The sequence below is a fragment of the Amblyraja radiata genome, chromosome 9 (genome assembly GCF_010909765.2).
Source record: "Amblyraja radiata isolate CabotCenter1 chromosome 9, sAmbRad1.1.pri, whole genome shotgun sequence".
NCBI lineage: Eukaryota > Metazoa > Chordata > Chondrichthyes > Rajiformes > Rajidae > Amblyraja > Amblyraja radiata.
In genome coordinates this window covers 7,521,490-7,545,218 of record NC_045964.1, presented here as the reverse complement: position 1 = coordinate 7,545,218, position 23,729 = coordinate 7,521,490, and the positions used below count along the sequence as shown (strand labels likewise).

General features: G+C 42.8%; 1 protein-coding gene across 2 annotated transcripts in view; it reads left to right on the top strand.

The window, feature by feature from the left end:
* Positions 1-434: 434 nt before the first annotated feature.
* Positions 435-23,729, top strand: part of dcaf4 (DDB1 and CUL4 associated factor 4) — a 41,957-nt gene continuing 18,662 nt past the window's right edge. The window contains exons 1-8 of one of the 2 annotated variants that reach the window (XM_033026621.1): positions 435-585; positions 5,083-5,185; positions 6,888-6,988; positions 9,876-10,030; positions 13,314-13,396; positions 16,017-16,113; positions 19,285-19,431; positions 20,676-20,725. In XM_033026621.1, the coding sequence (XP_032882512.1) occupies positions 5,091-5,185; positions 6,888-6,988; positions 9,876-10,030; positions 13,314-13,396; positions 16,017-16,113; positions 19,285-19,431; positions 20,676-20,725 (728 nt within the window). In that variant the 5' untranslated portion in view covers positions 435-585; positions 5,083-5,090. Of the gene's footprint in view, positions 650-5,082; positions 5,186-6,887; positions 6,989-9,875; positions 10,031-13,313; positions 13,397-16,016; positions 16,114-19,284; positions 19,432-20,675; positions 20,726-23,729 lie in introns of both variants that reach the window. The other variant, XM_033026622.1, reaches the window with a different exon arrangement.

Below are 23,729 nucleotides of genomic sequence, written 5' to 3'. Positions count from 1 at the left end.
CTGCACCCGCTGAGCTTCCCCAGCAATTTTGTGTACCTTCGATATTCCAGCATCTGCAGTTCCTTTTTGAACACTCAGTAGTTCCTTCCTCCACCGCTGAGCCACTCCAGCTTTTTGTGTCTGTCTGCTATGTTTACATGTGTAGGAAGGAACTGCAGATGCTGGTTTAAACCAACTGAAGACCAAATGCTGGAGTAACTCAGCGGGACAGGCAGGCAGGCAGCATCTGTGGAGAGAAGGAATGGGGGACGTTTCTGGTGGAGACCCTACTTCAGATATGTTTACATATTCCGTTGTGCTGCTGCAAGGGAGAGTGTCATTGTTGTATCTGGGACATATGAAAGATAATGAAACACTATGAACATAATGAAACACTCTTGACTCTTGCCTGTGTCTCGCTGCGACGACGAGCGGCCGGGCCCCTCTGAGCATGCGCGCTGGGCGGGCTCTAGGCCTGCTGTAGGCCTCAGTGGAGCTGGAGGCCGGAGTACCGGCGCTGCCGCCTCGCAAGGACCCGGGGCCGCCGCCACCGCCGCGAGTGGACAGACAGACAACTGTGTGTGTGTGTGTGTGCGCACCGACAAGGTGAGGCAACAACGACGGGAGCTGAGCGCCACCGCGCCACGGACCGCAAGCCAGTCTGAAGAAGGTTCTCGACCCGAATCGTCCCCCCCCCCCAATTCCTTCTCTCCACAGATGCTGCCTGTCCCGCTGAGTTACTCCAGCATTTGGTGTCCCTCTTCGGTGTTAACCAGCACCTGCAGTTCCTTCCTACACACTCTGTGGCTGCAGTTAACTTCCTGCACAAAGCAATCTGCAGCTGCTGAAAGTGAAAGTCTGAATTAAACCCTTTATTGATCCACGTCCACTTTGATCTGTCGTTTTCACACATTTACCCTTCCATATCTCAGTGTCTTCCTCTCCCCTGACTTTCAGTCTGAAGAAGGGTCTCGATCTGAAACCTCAACCTTTCCTTCTCTCCAGAGATGCTGCCTGTCCCGCTGAGTTACTCCAGCATTTTGTGTCAATCTTGGGTATAAACCCAACAAATATTGGTGATATAGACACACAAAGCTAGAGTAACTGCAGAGACAGACACAAAATGCTGGAGTAACTCAGTGGGTCAGGCAGCATCCCTGGAGAAAAGGATTATGTGACGTCCCGGGTCGAGACCCTTCTCCAGGGATGCTGCCTGACCTGCTGAGTTAATGGTCCCCTTTAATCTTTCATTTTCACACACTACCCTTCCATATCTCGTTTCCTTTTCCCCTGACTGTCTGAAGAATAGTTTCGGCCCGAAACGTCACCCATTCCTTCCGGAGATGCTTCCTGTCCTGCTGAGTTACTCCAGCATTTTGGGTCTGTAACTTGGTAATTTCTGTCCCATCCCTGACTCGCTTAACTAGCATTCTCTCAGTCTGAAGGGTTATGAGCTGGAGGGTCAGTCTGAAGGTCATGACGTAAAGCATTGCTTGTCCATTTTCCTCCACAGACACTGCTTGACTTGCTTAGTTCCTCCAACACTCTTTTGTCCTCATGTTAACTATGATTTGCCTGGATAACATGCAAAATATTTGTTTTATCTTGGTGCACATGATGGTAGTAAACCAACGTACCAATAAATAAGCTCGCAAAAGAATATATAGATAGTTTAATAATACAGTAGTTCTTGATAATTGACATAACTTGTACTTCAAACTTCGAACTAAACCTATCTGAATTGCTAAAGTGGATTACTTACCTTTCGTTGAACAAGAGGTCTGATGTCTAATGAAGTGAGGTGCAAAATGTATTCTTTAATGAGACATCTTCATTATTGAGGTTCATTCTCTCTGCCTTGGATATATTAGGCCAAATATAATGTATGATGCCTTCATTGATATGCCTGAATGCAGTTCAATAATACAGAATAACTCCAGAAATCTCATTTGGTTTGGTGTCTGGCTCAGCAAGGGATGTTTCTGGATTTATTTGAAAAAGTAATTGCATCTGTAATTTATTTTTTGCATCACTGTATGATATGATTTAGGTTAACAGTAGCTCAATGAGCTCAATATAAACAATCAATATTAAAAGTTACAAATTTAAATTAATTTCAACTGTTTTTAAATGCATAGGTGTTGTTTGATGTTTTGAAAAGTGAAACAGGCCTCTGAAGTCATGAGCTGTTAAAAGTTGCCAGAGGAGATAGTTGAGGCTGATACAGTAGCAACATTTAAAAGGCATTTGGGCAGGAACATGGATATGAAAAGTTTAGAGTGGTTATCTTGGATGCGAGCTACAAAGTGTTATCTTGGCTTGCATGGATGTGTTGGGCCAAAGGGGTTGTTTCATGCTCCATATACTGTGCTCTATATTTTGTGCTCTATTTACTGAAATCATTCAGTCGGGCAGCATCCATCGAGTGAGAAGCGGTTGAAGCTTCCAATTGAAGACCCTTTATTGGAAATATTGAAAGTGTCAACTCTGTTTCACTTTCCACAAGTGCTGCCCAACTTCCCAACTGTTTCCAACATTTTAGAAACATAGAAAATAGATGCTGGAGCAGGCCAATATGATCATGGCTGATCATCCAATATCAGTGCCCCATTCCTGCTTTCTCCCCATATTCCTTGATTCTGATAGCCCGAAAAGCTATATCTAACTCTTGAAAACATCCAGTGAATTGGCCTCCACTGCTTTCTGTGGCAGAGAATTCCACAGATTCACAACTCTCTGGGTGAAAACGTTTTTCCTCATCTTAGTCCTAAATGGCCGACCCCTTATTCTTACATTGTAACCCTGGTTCTGTACTCCAACATCGGGAACATTTTTCCTGCATCTAGCCTGTCCAATCCCTTAAGAATTTTATATGTTTCTATGGGATATCCTCTCATCCTTCCAAATTCCAGTGAATATAAGCCCAGTCGATCCATTCTTTCATCATATGTCAGTCCTTGTCCATGCCACCAGTGGATAACCTCACATTTATCCACATTATACTGCATCTGCCCACTCACCCAACCTATCTAAGTCACCCTGAAGCCTCATGGAATCCTCCTTGCAGCTTACTCCGCCACCAAGCTTTGTGTCATCCGCAAACTTGGATATGTTACATTTAATTCCTTAGTCTAAATCGTTAATATATATTGTAAATAACTGGGGTCCCAGTCTTGAGCCTTGCGGCACCCCACTAGTCCCTGCCTGCCATTCTGAAAAGGGCCCGTTAATTCCTACTCTTTGCTTCCTGTCTGCCAACCAGCTCTATCCATGTCAATACCGTATGACTCTATAACTGCCTGTTCTCCACTTATTGTGGAGTGTGAAACAGGTTTAAGGGCGGCATGGTAGTGCAGCAGTAGAGTTGCTGCCTTACAGGGCTTGCAACGCTGGAGACCTGGGTTCGATCCCGACTACGGGTGCTGTCTGTACACTCTCCCCGTGTCCTGTGTGAGTTTGTACGCTCTCCCCATGCCCTGTGTGGGTTTTCACCGAGAACTTTGGTTTCCTCCCACACTCCAAAGATGTACAGCTTTGCAGGTAAATTGGCATGGTAAATGTAAAAATGACCTCTAGTGTGTGTAGGATAGTTAATATGCATGGATCGCTGGTCAGCGCAAACCCGGTGGGGTTTAGTCTCTAGACTAAACAAAACCATTGGTGATTTGAAAAGAAAACTCAAATATTTGAGGAATTGAATTCTTGCTCTTATAGAGTCATAGAAAATGGAAACAGGCCCTTCGACCCAACTTGCCCATGCCAACCAAGATGCCCCATCTACAATAGTCCCAACTACCTGTGTTTGGTCCATATCCCGCTAAATCTTTCCGCTCCATGTACCTGTCCAAATGCCTTTTAAATGTTGTTACAGTACCTGCCTCAACTACTCCCTCTGGCAACTCGTTCCATATACCCACCATCCACTGTGTGAAAATGTTGCCCTTCGGGTTCCTATTAAATCTTTGCCCTCTCACCTTAAACCTATATCCTCTGGTTCTTGATTTCCCCAATTCTGGGCAAAAGACTGTACATCTACCAAATCTATTCTCCTTATGATCTTATTAGACTATAAAATATAGGATCAGAATTAGGCAATTTGGCCCATCGAGTTTACTCTGCTATTCGATCACGGCTGATCTATTTTCCCCTTGCAACCCAATCATCCTGCCTTCTCCCCACAACATTTGACACTCTTACTAATCACAAACCTATCACCTTATGCAAATGTCTTGCCCTTCACAGCCGTACGTAGCAATGAATTCCACAGATTTACCACCCTCTAGTTAAATAAATTCCACCTCATTTCCATTCTCATATATACCTTTGCACCCCTAAGATCACCCCTCATCCTCCTGCTCTCGAAGGAATAAAGTCCTAGCAGCCCAACCTCTCCCTAAAACACAGGCCCTCAAGTCTTTGCAACATCCTTATAAGTCTTCTCTGCATTCTTTCCAGCGTAACAACATGATTCTTATAGCAAGATGAGCAAAACTGAACACAATACTCAAATTTGGCCTCACCAAAGTCATGTACAATTATAAAATAACATCCTAACTTCCATACTCAAAGCCCTGACTGATGAAGGCCAATGTATCTAATGCCTTGATCACCCTAAGTACCTATCTACCTGTGACATTCACTGAACTGCGCTCCTAGATCCGTCACAGTACCTGCGCTCCTAGATCCCTCTGCTCTACAACACTCCCCAGAGCACTGCCATTCACTGTGAAGGTCCTGGTCAGGTTTGACTTCCCAAAATGCAACACTTTGCACTTACCCGCACTAAACTCCATTAACCATTCCTCAGCCTACTTACACAACAAGATCCTGCTGTAATTTTTGATAACCATCGTCATTATCTACAGTACCGCGCACTTTAGTGTCATCTCCAAACTTGCTAATCATCCCTTGTACAGTCTCATCCAAATTGTTGATATAAACCACAAACAGTGATGGGCACCAACACCGCCCCCTGAGGCGCACCATTAGTCACAGGCCTCCAGACCGAAAAACAACCTTCCTGCTAGTTGGTGAATGTTTATGCAATCCTAATCACAATGCTGCTGGACCTGTTCAAAAATATTCAAAACTGTTTTCTTACAGTTACAAAAATGGAAACAAGCAAATGGCGTGACAGGAGGCAATCTGCACAGCACAATCGGCGACAACATAACCGATGGCAACACCGAGAGCATTATAGTCACAGGTGATCATTACAATTTTATGTCATTGCAAACAAATCTGTTTTAGTCTCACATTTTACATTTTAAGAAAGACTTGCCTCCTTAAATCATGGATGTTAGGTTGACAGTAGTCCTGATACCTCAATGGTTGATTAAATTATTCGTACAAACAGAATGATTTGCTCTGGGACATGACTACGCAGCACAATATTATTTGCTCTTTGAAGGTTTTTCTGTTGGTCCTATACCCCTTGTCTTTTCTCGATTGCTGGTGATGTTGAACCTGTTTCTGTCACCCTTTCAGACAGTTGGCCTTTGGTTGAGTAAAGAGAAAATTTATGTTGAAAGAGTACTCATCTCTCCTGCTGCAAATTGTATACTTTGGGTTTGAAACTTGACATATTACTGAAAGAGTTTCAGTGATTAAAATGCATCTGTGTAGAAGCGATTTCTTCACAGTTCGGTTAACAATCTAGTTAATCAGATACATCTTGTTGATCTCAATAATGATACCATAAAACTTGTGTGGAAACTGAGGGTCAAATGTGGAAGATGTCTTCTGAATCCAAATAATCGGTAATTTGTGACTGTATCAGCTGATAGGGAGATGAGTTGTTTAATTTTTTTATATGGATTTGTTATTTAGGTGGAAGTGTGTTTCATTTGAAAGCCATTGTTGAAAATGATTATCATGTGCTTTATACTGACAGTAGTTCAGTGCTTAAGAAGGAACTGCAGATGCTGGAAAATCGAAGGTAGACAAAAGTGCTGGAGAAACTCAGCGGGTGCAGCAGCATCTATGGAGCGAAGGAAATAAACATCGTTTCGGGCCGAAACCCTTCTTCAGACTGAAGAAGGATTTCGGCCCAAAACGTTGCCTATTTCCTTCGCTCCATAGATGTTGCTGCACCCGCTGAGTTTCGCCAGCACTTTTGTCTACCAATAGTTCAGTGCAACAGGTAGACAGGGTGGTGAAGAAGAATGTGAAACACAAAGTGCTGGAGTAACTCGGCCATCCAGAAGATGGATGGTGAATGCTCGCCTTCATTGGTAAGGATATGAGTACAGGAGTTGGGATGTAATTTTATAGCTGTAGAAAATGTTGGTAAGACACATTTAAAAGTATTGTATGCAGTCCTGGTCATCCTGCTATAGGAAGGATGTCATTAATCCAGAAAGGGTGCAGAAAAGATTCACCAGGATGTTACCAGGGCTCGAAGGCTGGAGTTATAGGATGAGGCTGGTACTTTTTTACTTGGAGTACAGAAGGCTGAGGAGTGGTCTTAAAGCATACAAAATCATGAAAAGCATTGGATAAGATGAATGGTCACTTTTCCAAGGGTAGGGGATTCTAAAACTAGAGGGCATAGATGTAAGGTGTGAGAGGAAAGATTTAATTAAGACCCGAGGGGTAATTTCTTCACGCATTGAACAGTGCATATATGGAACGAGGCCACCAAATGAAGCTGAAGAGGTGGATAACATGGTTACACTTAAAATACATTTAAACAGGTACATGGATAAGAAACGTTTGGAGGGATATGGGCCAAAACAGGCAATGGAACTGGTTCAGTTATAAAACCTGGTTGCATGGGCAAGTTGAGCCAAAAGGCCACTTTCTGTGCTGTTTGACTCCATAACTACATTTTACAGCTTCTGAGAATTTGAGGACTTTGAATACACAGCACTTATTATTTTCTCTCCTAAATTCAATATGATGCTTAGGAATCAGCATTATGACGCTGGTGAATCGAATGAACAGAATAGTTCCAGAATGTCAGCAGGGGAACCGACTAGCAGTACTTCAGTGCCATCTGATGTTCCCGGCAAGTATTACTTTGACAACACATAATCTCGTGCCATTCATTCTTAATGTTTCTAAATAAGTTTTTTTAAACTTTGGAAGTATCTAATTATTCATATTAAATACCACAAGTAGAAATTGAAAACTAACTCAGTTTTGACAAAGGGCCTCAGACTATTTCTTTATAAATAGTTGCTTGCTGACCTACCAAGAGTTTCTTGCATTTTGGGGTTTTATTCAAGTGGGAAACAGTAGTCAAAACTATATATTTTTTGATAATTTGGATTGCGTACCAAAAGTACAGTGTGTTGTATAAGTTAAGGATTTTATCTCAGACTTGGCCAGTTTGGATTTGTTGACGCTTGCATCCATTTTTCTTGGAAGATGGGGAATCTTCTTGGGTACAGTACTCTGTTAATACTCTATCAGAAAAATTGTTGGTGTGATACACAGGAAGCTACAAGTGCTAAGGTCAGACTAGTCAGAGGACTGTTACCGTGATTCTGGCTGACACCCGTACTAATCAAGAATCTATCTCTGCCATAAAAATATCCATTCACTTGGCCTCCACAGCCCTCTGTCGCAATTAATTCTACAGATTCACCACCCTCTGACTTAAGAAATTCCTCCACCTTCCTAAAGGAATGTTCTTTCATTCTGAGGCTATGCCCTCTGGTCCTAGACTCTCCCAATGTCATCCTGATCAGGAAATATCGTCAGCTCTTCATTGTCAATAAATATAAATCCTGGAACTCCAAGTCAACAGCAAAATGGGAGCACCTTCATCAGGTGGTACAGTGGCACAGCTTGTGGTGTCACTGCCTCACATCTCCAGTGAACCAGGCTCAATCCCAATCCAAACACTGTCCATGTGGAGTTTACATATTCTTGTTCCCCCGGGTGTTCATGTTGTCTCCCACCTCCCAAAGAAGTTGGAGCTATCCTACACACTAGCGACAATTACAATTTATAGAAGCTAATTAACCAACAAAATTGTATGTCTTTAGGATGTGGGAGGAAACCGGAGCACCTGGATAAATCCCACGGGGTCACAGGGAGAATGTACAAACTCTGTATAAACTCCTGTAGTCAGGATCGACCTGGGTTTCTGGCGCTGTAAGGCAGCAACTGTAAGTGCTGCCCTTTGGCTGGGATAAATGTGAGGAGAATGAAACGAGGTATGTGTATGGGTGGGTACTTGATCAGCAGTGGTGTGGTCCTGTTGGGCTGCCAGGTCCTGTTTCTGTATTGCAGGGGTCGGCTACCTGCGGTAACCCGAAATCATCCGGCCCGCAGGCGGATTTTTCCCTCTGTAATCATCGGGCCAGTGCTCGGTCGCGCCCGCCCCGAACACGGCCGAGCGCCCGCCCGAAGCGCAACCGAGCTCTGGCAGTACCGCATCGTGCACAAAGCCGCCGGCACGGCCGTGCACCTTCTGTGAACATGTTTAAGAAAGAACTGCAGATGCTGGAAAAATCGAAGGTAGACAAAAATGCTGGAGAAACTCGGCGGGTGAGACATGCAAGGATTGCATGAGGCTACCTCACCTGCTGAGTTTCTCCAGCATTTTTGTCTACCTTCTGTGAACACATGATTTGATGCCTGCCATCCGGGGCGGGACCCATGTGTACACATGATAGATGTGGCCCGCCATCCGCTTACAGACATGCGTCCCGGCCACTATGCAGAACAAGGTTGTCGACCCCTGCCATATTGTATCACTCTCCGACTCTAATGTCAGAACTAGTTCAATAAGACAACTCGTCACCATCTACTGAAGGAGAACTGGGGAAGACAATAAATGCTAATCTTTCTAGCAATGCCAACAGCTCAAAATGAAATGGAGAAAAGGGATGGGTAAGTTGCTGTGTAAAACAAGTTTCTGTTTGAAATCTGCCCCTTTGATTTCCTTTCCTGGAAAGAAAATAACAAGTGCTGTGTATTTACACTCTTCAGAGGCTCAGAAGAAATCACACTGTAGCAGTAAACGATTGCAGTGGAAAGCACAATGTGACATGTTCCTACAACAGCCTTTTTCAAATAAAATGCATCTCCACAGACAGATATAACACATTTGCGGTTTGCAGCGGTGAAAGTTGCCAGCCTCCCAATCAGCCGACATATCACTGAACTCCTGTTGGGCTGTACAGAAAAACCATTCTATTACGTAATAGTGTTCAGACTGAAGAAGGGTTTCGGCCCGAAACGTTGCCTATTTCCTTCGCTCCATAGATGCTGCTGCACCCGCTGAGTTTCTCCAGCACTTTTGCCTGCTTATTACGTAATATATGTGTTTGGCAACTTGTGAACCAGGTGAAATTGAGTGAAGACAGTACCTGAGTTGGCATGAGCTGGAATGTTTTAAGCCAGAATGCCCTGGCTTCTATCCTGGTTAGACCTAGGATTTGATGGGCTCAGGTTTGTCCCTATAATGTACAGAGGAGGAGTGACCCACTGATTTCCCTGTGCACTTTGTGTCCTCTCAATCTGAAGAAGGGTCTCAACCCTAAACGTCATCCATTCCTTCCATCCAGAGATGCCTGTCCCGCTGAGTTACTCCAGCATTTTGTGTCTAACTTTGTGTCTTACTCAAGATTCCAGCATCTGCAGTTTCTTGTGTGTCCATTTTACTGCTATCATTTACGGTCTCATGAAGAGTGCTGACTTGGCTCTGTCCAGCCAGAATTAATGCTGGAACAAGGAGTTCAGCAGTGTAATGCAGTGGCCCCTATCGTCAATGAGCGCATCAGCGGGTCAGCACCCAGGCTTGGAAGGCATCCAAACTAAAGGGGGGAACTTCAGCAGATTGGTGCCAGCGGTTGTAACATCAGCATCAGAAATGCAGGCCTAGCCTAGTGATGTCCATGTCATTGTGTAACAAGTAACATGTTCTCTTTTCATCTATCTAGAGCTACCTGGGTTCTACTATGATCGAGAAAAGGACAGATATTTCAGGCTATTACCTGGACATAACAATTGTAATCCTCTTACCTGGGAGGCAATTAATAAACGGGAAATGGAAGAAAAGCGATTGAAGATGTTGGAGGAGGATGCTATTAATACGGTAATCCTCATCTTAGAATTTTACAAATGGAGTACAGGTAGTACTGTTATAACATCAGAAGTTGAACACAGAGTCGGAGAGCAGCCATCATGCTGGATTTTTTTTTTTTTTTAAGTAGAAAAAAATGTGTTTTTCTACTAGTGTAGCATGTACTTTATTGAGAAGGCGGAGCATAGAGCGAAGCAGGCGTCTGATTGTCTGAGCAAGAGACAGAGGAGTGAATAAAAGGAAGGCCATGTACAGCGGAGCAGCCATGTTGGGAGCGGCCATGTTGAGACAAAGTGCCATGTTGAGGAAAAATGCAATTTGAGACTTTGACTCAATGGGGTTTGGGGAGAAGGGCTGAGGAAAAGAGTGCCAACCTGTCAAGCCCAGAGCAAGGATTAAATTGAAAAGCAGAACTAAAAAGTTAATAACCTCTGAGTTGCTATCTGAGCCACAAGCAAATTGGTACAGGGTCAAGAAGACTAAAGAGTTGAATGTGTGGCTCAAAGATTGCTGTGGGAGGTGGAGGAGGAACCCTGCTGGGATCAGAGTCCTGGCAAACTGCATAATGAGGGCCGTAGAGGTCATTAAACTAAATAGTAGGGGGCGGAGGGAGGGGAGGGTCATTTTCAAAACAAATTTGAAATGTATGGATGTAGTTAAAGGGAAGAAGAGTGCAGGAGTGGCTACTGAAATCTATAGTAGTAATATCACAAAGTTTAAGAAGGGATAATAGTCTAAGGTAAGGCAAAATGGGGACCAATTTGAGAAGAGATGATGTGTTATATTTGAAAGCATGCAGTATACAGAACAAAGTGGATGAGCTTATAGCTCAGCTAATATTTTGTAGATGTGACGTTGTGGGCATCATAGAGATGGGGCTGAAAGAGGACACAGCTGGGAGCTGAATATCCAAGTTTATACATCCTTTTGATGAATTGAATACGTTTTTTGCATCAATCTTCACAACGGAAGGCACCAGCAACGTGGCTGAAATTCAAGAAAGTCAGGGGCCGGTTTGTGGAGTTGCTATTAATTACTCAGGAGAAAGTGCCTGGGAAACTGAAATAAGCTTTAGTGCTGATCTTTCAAGAATCACTAGTCAGGAGTGGACCCAATGGGCTGGAAAATTGCAAATGTTATTCTGTTGTTCATGAAGGGAATAACGCAAAATAGGGGAAACTATATGCTGGTTAGCCTGACTTCCTTGAGCGGTTAGTAAGATGTTAGAGTCCATTATTAAAGATGTGGTTTCCAAGTACACTAAGAAGCACATGATAAAATAGGCCAAAGTCGGTTTGGTTTTATGAGGGGAAGAATTCAATCCTGCCAAATCTATTGGAATTCTTTGAGGAAGTAAATAGTAGATTAGACAAAGGAGAGTAAGTGGGTGTTGTTTACCTGGATTTTCGGAATTTGATAAGGTGCCGCACATGAGGCTGCTAAACAAGAAGAAAGCCCATGGTATTCGAGGGAAGATACTAGCATGGATATCAGGTTGGCTGAATGGCAGAAGACAGAGAGTGGGAATAAAGGCAGCTTTTTCAGGTTGGCTGCCAATGACTAGCGGAGTTGCGTCGGGATCGATGCTGGGGCCGCTACTCTTCACGTTGTATATTAATGATTTGGATGATGGGATTGAAGGCTTTGTGGCCAAGTTTGCGGATGATACGAAGATAGGCGGAGGGGCTGGTAGTGTAGAGAAAGCAGGGACTCTGCAGAAGGACTTGAACAGGTTGGGAGAGCGGGCAAAGAAATGGTAGATGGAATACAGTGTAACAAAGTGTGCGGTCATGCACTTTGGTAACAGGAATAAAGGCATAGACAATTGCTAAATGGGGAGAGGATTCAGAAATCAGAGGTGCAAATGGACTTGGGAGTGCTGGTGTAGGATTCCGAAAAGGCTAATTTGCAAGTTGGCTTGGTAGTAAGGAAGGCAAATACAATGTTAGCATTTATTTAGAGAGGACTAGTATATAGAAACCGGGATGTAATGCTGAGGCTTTATAAGGCACTGGTCAGGCCGTATTTTGAGTATTGTGAATGATTTTGGGCCCCATATCTGGGGAGGGATGTGCTGGCTGGCGTTGGAGAGGGTCCAGTGGAGGTTTACAAGAATGATCACGGGAATAATTGGGTTAACGAATGATGAGTGTTTGACAGCTCTGGACCTGTACCCGTTGGAGTTTAGAAGGATGAGGGGGGCCCTCTTTAAAACTTACAGAATGGTGAAAAGCCTGGATAGAGCGATTGTGGAGAGGACGTTTCCACTAGTGGGAGAGTCGAGGACCAGAGGGCGCAGCCTCAGAATAAAAGGACATACCTTTAGAAAGGAGATGAGGGGAAAATTCTTTGGTCAGAGGATGGTGAATGGAATTCATTGCCACACACTGCTATGGAGGCCAAGTCAGTGGGTATTTTTAAAGCAGAGAATAGCAGGTTCTTGATTAGTAAGGATGTCATAGGTTATGACGGAGAGAAGGCTGGAGAATCGGGTTGAGAGGGAAGGATAGATCAGCCATAATTGAATGGTGGAGTAGACAAGATGGGCCGAATGGCCTAATTCTGCTCCTATGGCTTATGAACACATGATTCCATAACTCAATTGATGAATTAGAGATCTCTATTTGTATTATATAGGCCAAACAGTTCGAACATGATTTCTATTGAAAAGTAGAGAACTACTTAAAAGTTACTTTGAAAATTGACAAGCAGAAAAAGCGTCATCTAGGAATAATAAGTCTCACACATTTCCATGTAAGCTCACTGCAGTAATCAAACAGCATTGCCTTGTAAGAGCGTAGTCTATCAGTTTTGCCACCCGTGTTCTTCGAAATTGACAAGAATCGCTTCTATGCTGCTTATTAAATAATGTAACATATAGCCTTTAGCATTTTAGCTTCAGTAACAAAATTAAACTTATGTAGCTATTAAAATGTTTGCCTTTATTTTTGAAAATGCTGTGGTAGCCTGAATCTCTAGCCCCTAATCCCCTTTTCCTCATTGACGCAATTGTCTTTACAAAGCAATTTTCTATAACACAGGGTTTCTTAGGAACACAACTAGTGTGTTATAGCAGAACAACCTGTATTTGATGCTACAGAGTTATGACGCTTTTACCCTGGTTATTCTTTCATGATTTCTGGACTACTAACTGTACTCTGGTGTTAAGTCCAGTGCTCCCCGAATACCTGAATTAGCCTCAGAGCAGTTACTTCCTAATTAACCTACTAAGCATGCTTAAATCTTGTGTGACTGCCAATGAAGTCTGATCACCAGTGTGCTAATTTTTAAACAGAGGGTCGCTCGAATGGGTATGAACTTCATTTCACTTGCACGGAAAAGGCACTGCGGACTAATGAACTTCCGATCATATCACCAGTAAGTGGGTTATAATTTTATTACAATCCCCGTTTTCCCCTTTTCCTGCTTCCCTATCCTATATTTTATTTCATATACTAATTTTCTCATTGGACACAGAGAACAGGTGGTACAGCGGTAGAGTTGCTGCCTTACAGTGCCAGAGCCTCTGGTTCGATCCAGACTACTGTTTCTGTCTGAACGGAGTTTGTACGTTCTCCCTGTGACCTGCCTGGGTTTTCCCCAGGTGCTCCGGTTTCCTCCCACACTCCAAAGACGTACATATTTGTAGGTTAATTGGCTTCAATAAAGATTGTAAATTGTCCCTAGTGTGTAGGATAGTTCTAGTGTACGGGGATCGCTGGTCGGTGCGGATTCAGTGGGCCGAGGACCTGTAACCGCGCTGTATCTCTAAAGTAAACTAAATTAAACTCAACTAAACAGAGGCCATTTGGCCCATATAGATTATGACAGCTCTTGGGGTAAACCAATCAACTCAATTTATCGCCCTGAACCTATTCTCTCACATATCCATCAGTTCCATCCTAAGCCTCTAACCATTGTTTTAAATGTTGAGTATTGCACAATGATTTAATAAATACCAAACCAATTTGCGTTCATATAAGGTGCCTCACAGGAATTACATCAAACTAAATCTAACACTGAATCGCACAGAGTTATTGAGGGAGATTACTAAAGCTCAGTCACAGCTTTGGATTTTATCATGTGCTCTAAAAAAGAATCAGGTGACAATAGAGCTGCTGCCTTACAGTGCAAGAGGCCCGCATTCGATCGTGATCATGGGTGCTGTCTACATTGTACGTACGTTTGCACATCCTCCCTGTGACTGCGTGGGTTTCCTCCAGGTGCTCCAGTTTCCTCCCACATTCCAAAGATGTGCAGGTTTGTAGGGGGTTAACATGGTGCTGGTGTGCCGATGATCAATGCTCGATGTGGACCCGACGGGCCGAGAGGCCTGTTTCCGTGCTGTATCTCTAAACTAAACTGAACCAAATGTTGGAAACATAGGCGTTTAGGGTGCATTTTCATCGCTTCATAACTTGGCAGTTGAAGGCATGGGATTTGTCAGGAGGAATGTTAAAAAGGCCAGATTGAAGAGAGGTGACAGAACAAAAATATTGAGACAGCTTTACTGGGAAATCAAAGTAGGGAAGCAAACATATAGGTCGTATGTGAATGGGACAATATTTCTTTGGATTTTGGCAGCTAAGCCTTAGACGGCATCAAGGTTATAGAGGGTCAGTGCGGGAGGCCGAGGATGTATTGCAGTAACCCCGACGGAACAAAGGCATGGATGAGCCGTGATATGTGACCGGTGAATATATAACACTGACATTGTGAACAGTCAGGGTTCAGTCTCTCGGTTGCGAGGGCAACAGGTGGAGTTGGAAAACAAATAGAATGGCAGATGCTAGAATATGAAATAAAATGTTCGCCAGTCATGCAGCATCCATGGAAAGAGAAACCAGTTAACGATTTGAGTCGGCGCTGCTTCCTCAGAACTGCAGGAAGATTTATTGATACTTTATTGATTGATACTTTATTCTCACATGTACTTGGTACAGTGAAATTTTTTGTCTTGCATGCAATGTACAAGTATGCAAAGAGCCACTACATATAGAGTGCCGACAAAGTCCGAAAAACAACATTCCACATACAATCATACCTTCCGGTGCAGCCCACCATATGGAACCGTATCAAAGGCCTTGCTGAGATCTATACAGACGGCATCTATTGCCCTACCCTCCAGCGATTTCTCACCCACTAAAACATGTTGATTATCCATAATCAACCCTTGTCTTCCCAAATGCATGTCAATCTTATTCCTCAGAATCTTCTCCAGTAACTTTCCTATCACTGGTGGGTGAGGCTGACTGGTCTATAGTTCCCATATTTTTCTTTGCAGCCCTTAAATAGAGGCTCAACATTAGCCACCCTTCAGTCTTCCAGCACCTCCCCCGTGTCTAACGACAATTCATATATCTTGGCCAGGGCTCCTGCAATTTCTTCTCGAGCTTCCCACAATGTCTTTGGATATATCTGATCAAGCCCTGGGTAATGTTTCTGCCCTCATATATTTTAGGACGTCCAGCACCTCCTCAACTGTATACGGACTACACTCAAGTTATTGTCTTTAATTTTCCCAAGTTTCCTTGTCATGTTGTCCTTCTCTGTAGTAAAAATGGAGGAGAAATTTCGAGGACATTGCCCATCTCCTGCAGCTCCACACATAGATGACCACTTTGTATTTTCTCTCTAGTTACCCTTTTTCCCTTCATATATTTCCAAAATTTCCTTGGATTTCCCTTAATTTTCTTTGCCAGTGCTATCTCACGCCCTCTTTTTGCCCTCCTGTTTTCCTTCCTAAGTATGCTCCTCAATCCCTTATACTCACTTCAGGGATACACTTGATCCCAGTTGCCTGCACCTGATCCGTATATTTTTTTCGGGCAAAAGCCTCAATTTCTCTCCTCATCCTTCTTACGATTTGTAAAATAAATCCTTGATCTGAAGTTCATTCAAAAAGGATTTTGCATTATTGATGTTTTACAATAATCCTTTTGCACATTTTTTCTCTTCCCCACCGCCAATATGTACATACCAACAACACCGCTTACAGGCTTGTTCATGAACTCAAGATCAGTAGGATGAGAAGGAATAAGCTCACAATTGAAAGTTCAGATTCTTCCATCACGAGTAATTTCAGAATGATTTTGGTAAGTTTGAGAAATGAAATTAATAATTTTGCTCGCAAGTTCATTGGTGTGTGTGTGATAATTGTATTGATTATTTGCACTGTTGCTTCTATGATGATATATGAAATGGTGCAGACAGAATTCTGCTCCACTGGCTCATAGCATGAGTAGAATTGTAGATCAGCCTTTTTCTCTAAAGAAATCAATGGTGTACTTATTGATGTAGGACTTCCCTGTGCCATAATTTCATTGTTGGTGTTGTAATTCAGTGCAAGGGAATCAAAGATCAATCGTAGTTCCTGAAATCTTTCCCAGCAGTCATGTATGTGATTTTTAGTTCATTTGAATGATTCAAAAGTTTGTAAGTAATGCTCCATTGAAAAACAGAAAATGCACATTCATGTAACCACAGGTTCTCCCAGTTTACAAAAAACCCTGGCTTATTGAAATCTGAATTTTCTCATATATCTGTAACCATCTTTCAAGATAGGAAAGTTAATGCCAGAAATGCAAATATATGTGGAAAGTGGTGTTGCAGCTAATTAATTTTAAAGATAGCTACTCTACAAAAAGAAATTGTTTCATGTCACCAGCCTGGAGAAATCAAACAGATACCAGGGTCTGAAGAAGAGTCTCGACCCGAAGTTTTGCCTATTGCTCTTTTCCGGAGATGCTGAGTTACTCCAGCTTTTTGTGTCAATCTTCGGTTTAAACCAGCATCTGCAGTTCCTTTCTGCAGCCACAATTGTTTGTTAAGAATGCAGATGTTGGTTTACAGTGGAGGTCATAATTAGGAGATTTGCTTTGGAAACTGACAAGGCTATCTCTCTTCTATTGTCATTTGTAAAGTACTTTATGAAACAACGTGATGTCCATTGATACATAAGGCCATCAAAACTAGCCATTTGATGTGGGACATTCTGATCCTGTACCAATGTAACTACAGTGGGGAAGATGATAGAGACAAGAAAATGCAGATGCTGGAATCTTCAGCAAAATACAAAGTGCTGAGGAGCTCAGCAGGTCAGGCAGCATCTGGGGTGGGAATGGCCGGGTGACATTTTGGGTTGGGACCCTGCTTCAGTCTGATAAGAGTAGGGAGGAGAAAGATGGAAAAGAGAGATGGGGCGGGACAAAGCCTTGCAACCGCAGATGCTGGTTTACCAAAGAAAGGCACAAATTGTTGGAGTAACTCAGCGGGTCAGGCAGCATCCCTAGAGCACATGGATGGGTGACATTTTGGATCGGGACCCTTCTTCAAACTTGATAGGTAACATTTCAGCTCGCGACCCTTCTTCAAGACATGTTCGCCAGGGATGCTGCCTGATCCGCAGAGTTACTCCAGCATTTTGTGTCTTTCCCTGGGAATAAAAGGGAAATGGAGGACTCAGGCTTGGGAGAAGAGTGTACCACGGAGGGAAAGGAGTAGGATGATGGTGCTGGGAGGGGGGGGGGGGGGGGGGGGGGGGGTTGTTAGGGAGATGGTTGGAGAAATAGGAGCATACAGAGTGTGGAGAAGGATGTGGTAAAGAAAGAGGGAGTAGGGAGGGTATTAGTTGAAGATGGTGAATACAATGATAATTTTGTTGAGTGGTAAGCGACCCAAATCGAACACGAGGCATGGTTCTCCAGTTTGACTGTGGCCTCGCACTGGCCATGGAGGAGGCCTCATACAGAAAGGTCAGTATGGGATCGAGAACAGAAAGGGAAATTAATACAAATGTTTGTGTTAGCCACACTCTGAAGAAGGGTTCCGACCCAAAACGTTTACCCTCCTTTTACTCCAGAGATTGTAGTGTGCTCGTGCACACATTTCTGAAGGTTCACGAAAAATACTGTGAAACAGCAAATAGAGCAAACAAGTTATTGGGAAAAGATTCACTTTTCCACATCAATCTCTGAACTGGCTGGATACAATTGCAATGAGAGAATTATCAGTAAAAATAATTTGTGGTATAAGCACAACATGTTCTCTTCTAGGCACCGTCTACAGTATAATCATGGTTTTTGGAGCCTTCCTGGGTCACTAGTTTAGTTTAGAGATACAGCATAAAACAGGCCCTTCAACCCACCGAGTCTGCACCGACCAGAGATCCCCGTACACTAACATCCAACACACCAGGGCCAATTTACAATTTTTACCAAAGCCAATTAGCCTACAAACCTGTACGTCTCTGGAATGTGGGAGGAAACCATAGATCTCAGAGAAAAGCCACGAAGTCATGAGAAGAACATACAAACTCCATACAGACAGCACCCGTAGTCAGGATCGAACCCGGGTGTCTGGCGCTGTAAGGCGACAACTCTACCACTGCGCCACCGTGCTATCCAATTTGCATTAAAGAGGCACTTTGCTGCAAATTTGTTGCTAAAGTAGCCTAATTTGCAGTAAAGTGGGAATTAGTCTTGAGACTTCTACATCCTTTCCAAAATCTCAGTAGGAGGCTAAAACAGATATACACAATGACAATTGTGGCCTCGCCAAAGTCTTGTTGAAAGATACATACTACTTTTGTCCCTCAAATAAAAACCTTTGCACTACAGGAAATCAAATTTAAAATAGAAATTGTGAGAAATACTCAGCAAACGAGCTAGCATCTGTAGAAAGAAAAACAAGTGTTCATATTTCTAACCAATGGTCTTTCACCCGTTCTGGTGAAAGATTATTGAAACATGATCTATTTATCACTGAACTGCTGCCTTCTTCCAACGAGGTGAAGGCAGCACGGGTTATTGATTGGGGACGATCAGCCATGAACACAATGAATGGCGGTGCTGGCTCGAAGGGCCGAATGGCTTCCTCCTGCACCTATTTTCTATGTCTATGTTTCTATGATGTGTTGCTTTTTCCAACATTTTCTGCTTGTATATAGAAAATATGTGCAGGAGTAGGCCATTTGGCCCTTCGAGCCTGCACCGCCATTCAATATGATTATGGGTGATCATCCAACTCAGTATCCTGTACCTGCCTTCTCTCCATACCCCCTGATCCATTTAGCCACAAGGGCCACATCTAACTCCCTCTTAAATATAGCCAATGAACTGGCCTCAACTACCATCTGTATGATCTATTGCTGAATTTATGCATGAACGTACAGTCTGGAAACTGTTTGAATCACTACAATTATTCAGTTGCTGGACACTAGATCTAAACCATCCTGAAAGGTAACAGTTGTATTCTGTGCTTCACAGGCAGATACCAATTGTGAGCGGATATTTGTTGTGAAAAATGATGTTATCGGCTACAAATATGGAATTGTGAATCTGAATGGATGTACGAAAGGATCCGGCCTAATCTCTGTGTCATTGTGTGACAATTTGTACTTTACATTTCGCAAGGTTTGTAGCTACATTTTATTTGTGTTGAAATAAATAATTGAAAAACAATTTTGTAACTTTAGAAGCTTGCTTAATGATCTGAAGTAGTCTCTCATTTCTTTCCGCTGCTTATAACAAGGTAGCAAGGGGGAGGAAGAAATAGATCCTTTTCTCCTCTCTATAGCTTTCATGCATCACATCTTTCCCGGCCAACACGTTGATCTTCACATTTATCCTGGGACTCTGATCCCTACTAATGAAGTTCATTCTCCCACTCTTCCTATAGTGAACTTCTGTGACCAACATTGTTTGTTCAGTCCCATCCACCGTGTCACCTCCTGATCAGTAAAACTTACATCGAACTTCCAGGCAGAAGTGGCTCATTCAGCACAACCTGCTCTTTATGTTCCTCAAGAAACGCCACCCAGCCTTGACTTCTGCTACACCAGTCGGGTTCTCTCTTCCCCTCTGCCCTGTGCACTCAAATAGGCTTTCCTTGAGACTGGCTTTCCTTTGCTGGTTGCATCAGTTGTTCCATATTTCAATTCTCCCATGGGTAATGATATTTCTTCTACATTTCTCAGTGAATTTATATATAATACAATTCCTTCTCCCTTTTTCCAATCCTTTCTCACTCCCCCTCTTTTTAGATGCTTTCCTTGCCCCCATCCTCAATGTATGATATGATGACAACATAAATTATCTGTTTCCTCCTCCACCCTCCCTTGCAAGCATGCCACCAGTATCTGTTCATTGGAATGATTAGAGTATCTGCCAGGCTTATCCCTCATGTTTTCCCTTTTTACTCAGTTAATAGGATCTAAGAGTACTGGAGTTATGATTCCATCACCCCTCATTGATAACGCTATCCAGTGTGACTCACTCCGGTCCTTCTCAATGGTCCTACAGGTTTTCACCCTTAATGTAATAATTCAGTTGCCCATCCCATGTCACTGTTGAATTTGTTTCCAACACCCTTTAAAGGCAGGTGTTCATATGAAAGCATTCTCCCCTCTTGTCCTTGGCCAGTCCGTTTCCTGATTTCCAACCCTTTTGACATGAGAAACAATTCCTCCTTATTCACTATCATAAGAAATAGATTCAGGAGTAAACTATTTGGTGTCTTCTGCCGCCTCTGTCATTCAATGGATCTGTGCTGTCATTTGCTGTGCAGACTCAAGTGCATTTCAATTCTGATCATTTTATTGCAGATATTGTAGACTAGACAATTGAAACCGTTTAATTTGCCAATTATTCATTTTCAGGGAACGTCAATTTGTTGGGCATCTTTATCTGAAGAAGATTCGCATATCTTGTATCCTTTTAAAACATATTCAGCATGAAGTGATAATTGTGGCTCAGCACTTCAACTCCCCCTCCCATTCCGAATCCGATCTTTCTGTCCTGGGCCTCCTCCATGGCCAGAGTGAGCACCACCGGAAATTGGAGGAGCAGCACCTCATAGGCAGTCTGCACCCCAGCGGCTTGAACATTGACTTCTCCAATTTCCGGTAGCCCTTGCTGTCTCCTCCCCTTCTCAGCTCTCCCTCAGCCCTCTGGCTCCTCCTCTTCCTTTCTTCTTCCCGCCCCCCACCCCCCACCCTGCATCAGGGTTTCGGCCCGAAACGTTGCCTATTTTCTTCGCTCCATAGATACTGCCGCACCCGCTGAGTTTCTTTTTTTTTTTTTATTATTTTTATTAGAAGTACGGTAAGTTACAATAATACACAACACATATGTCTTAATACATTTTTTTGTACCGCTTCATTTTTTGAGCTTTAAGAAAAAGATAGAAGTAAAGGAAGTAGGGAAAGTGCGCAAGAGTCGTGAAGGTGCAAGAGAGTGTTGAGAAAAGAAAGCCCCTTAGAAAAGAAGTTAGAGAAGGAAGTAAAGAAAGAAAGTAGACCCTAGAAAAGAAGGAAAAAGAAAGGAGAAACAATCGCTCTATTATAACATTAAACTCCGCAGAAAGGGGACTACCAACCAAGTCTGTTTTTGTTGTTTTACCCCCCGTTGCCAGATCATGGCACCATTTATTTATTTATTTGTTTTTTAGATTACTATTGCACCTCATGCTTGTAATAGTTCCAAAAACGTAGACCACGTCTTTTGGAATTGGTCTGCTTTGCCTGCTAAGAGGAATCTCATCTCTTCCAGATGTAGTGTTTCAAACATATTTGATATCCACATTTTTATTGTTGGTGTGGGCGCATTTTTCCAGAATTACCCGCTGAGTTTCTCCAGCATTTTTGTTTACCTGTGATAATTGTGACGTCTGATGATCTGTGCTTTGTAATTAGGAAGTGTCACATCAGTCACGCATAGCTTTTTTGAAAGAACTCCTTCCAGAGCTTTAACATCCATAAATAAGGATGCAGTCTTCCAGATATGGTCTCACTGATACCTAATAAAACTGAAGCAGGATTTTCTTGCATTTGTATTCAATTACCCAAGCAATAAAAGGACAACACAGAGGTCCCTCTACATCTTTGAGCTTTACCATCTCTAGCCAGTAGGAATATTATTTTTTTCTCCAAAATAGACTGTTTCATATTCTCCCACATTATATTCTTTTTTTCAAACCAATAATGTATTTCTAAGTAGAGAAAAGTGCTGGAGAAACTCAGCGGGTGCGGCAGCATCTATGGAGCGAAGGAAATAGGCAACGTTTCGGCACGAAACGTTGCCTATTTCCTTTGCTCCATAGATGCTGCCGCACACCGCTGAGTTTCTCCAGCACTTTTGTCTACCTTCGACTTTCCAGCATCTGCAGTTCCTTCTTGAACAACAATGTATTTCTAGATCAGAGTGATGTTTAATTTGGAGGGTAGGGATTGGGGGAAGGAGGAGGTGAGGAATTAGAATCTGCACTTCTGCAAATGTACCCTGCTTCTTGCTTGAATGTTGCCCAAGTCTTGCCACATGGACTTCTTCATTTGCCGAGCAATTATAAATGGAATTGAACATAGTGCATTCATCAGCATGTCTCCCCGTTTCTGAACTTATGACGGAAACAAGGGCATTGATGAAGCAGTCGAATGTGATCTGATATCATTTACTCCCCCGAGGAACTCCAGTAGTGATGCTCTGGTGCTGGGATGATTACCACAATAACCATAACCATGTTTCTTTGTGCAAGAGGACCCAAATGGTGGTGTAACTCAATGGATTATGCAGCATCTTTAGAGAACATGGATAGGTGACGTTTCAGGTCGGGACCCTTCTTCAGACTGAATGTTCTCCAGAAATGCTGTCTGACCCGCTGAGTGCCCTCTTGTGTAGCTAGACACAAAATGCTGGAGTAACTCAGCGGGACAGGCAGCATCTCTGGAGAGAAGGAATGGGTGACGTTTCGGGTCAAGACCCTTCTTTAGACTGAGAAGATAGAGATATGGAAGGGTAAGGTGTGAAAAACGAGAGATCAAAGAGGACGATGGTCTAGGAAAATGTAGAATGGCTCATTGTTAGCTGAGGGGAAGGTGACAATGAACAAAGAAAGTAAAATTTAATCAGCAGGACAGTGAAACTAATTGGAGAACTAGGATGAGGGAGAGAGGAAAACTTCAAAGGTTACTTGAAGTTAGAGAAGTCAATATTCATATCGTTGGGTTGTAAGCTGCCCAAGTGAAATACAGTGCCCTCCATAATGTTTGGGACAAAGACCCATCATTTATTTATTTGCCTCTGTACTCCACAATTTGAGATTAGTAATAGAAAAACATCACATGTGGTTAAAGTGCACATTGTCAGATTGTATTAAAGGGTATTGTCATACATTTTGGTTTCACCATGTAGAAATTACATCAGTGTTTATACATAGTCCCCCCGATTTCAGGATCTCGAAAGAGATTAATCTTGTTCATTGCTATTTTTCCTACCTGCAGAACTATAATGCATGTCTGCAAAAGATATGAACATTCTAATGGCTTTTTTTTAATTCACAGAGTTTGCAAGATAAAACTGAGTTATGAAAAAAATGCTTCCGTGAGAAGTCACACACGTGACCGGTCATATTTGACCTCTGACCCTAAGCAAACATTGTCAGCCCAACATAAAAATTTCACGATAAACTTCGGAAAAAAATATGAATGATATATACAGCACAAAACAATATACTTGTAATGCTTTCAGAATTAGAAGAGATGTATTCCACAATTTTTCATATTTTTGGTCACACACGCGACTAAGAATGGGCCAAATATACTTTATTTAGTTTAGACATACGGTGTGGAAACAGGCCGTTCGGCCCATCGAGTCTGCACCGACCAGCGATTCCCGCACACTAACACTATCCTACACACACTAGGGACAATATTTAC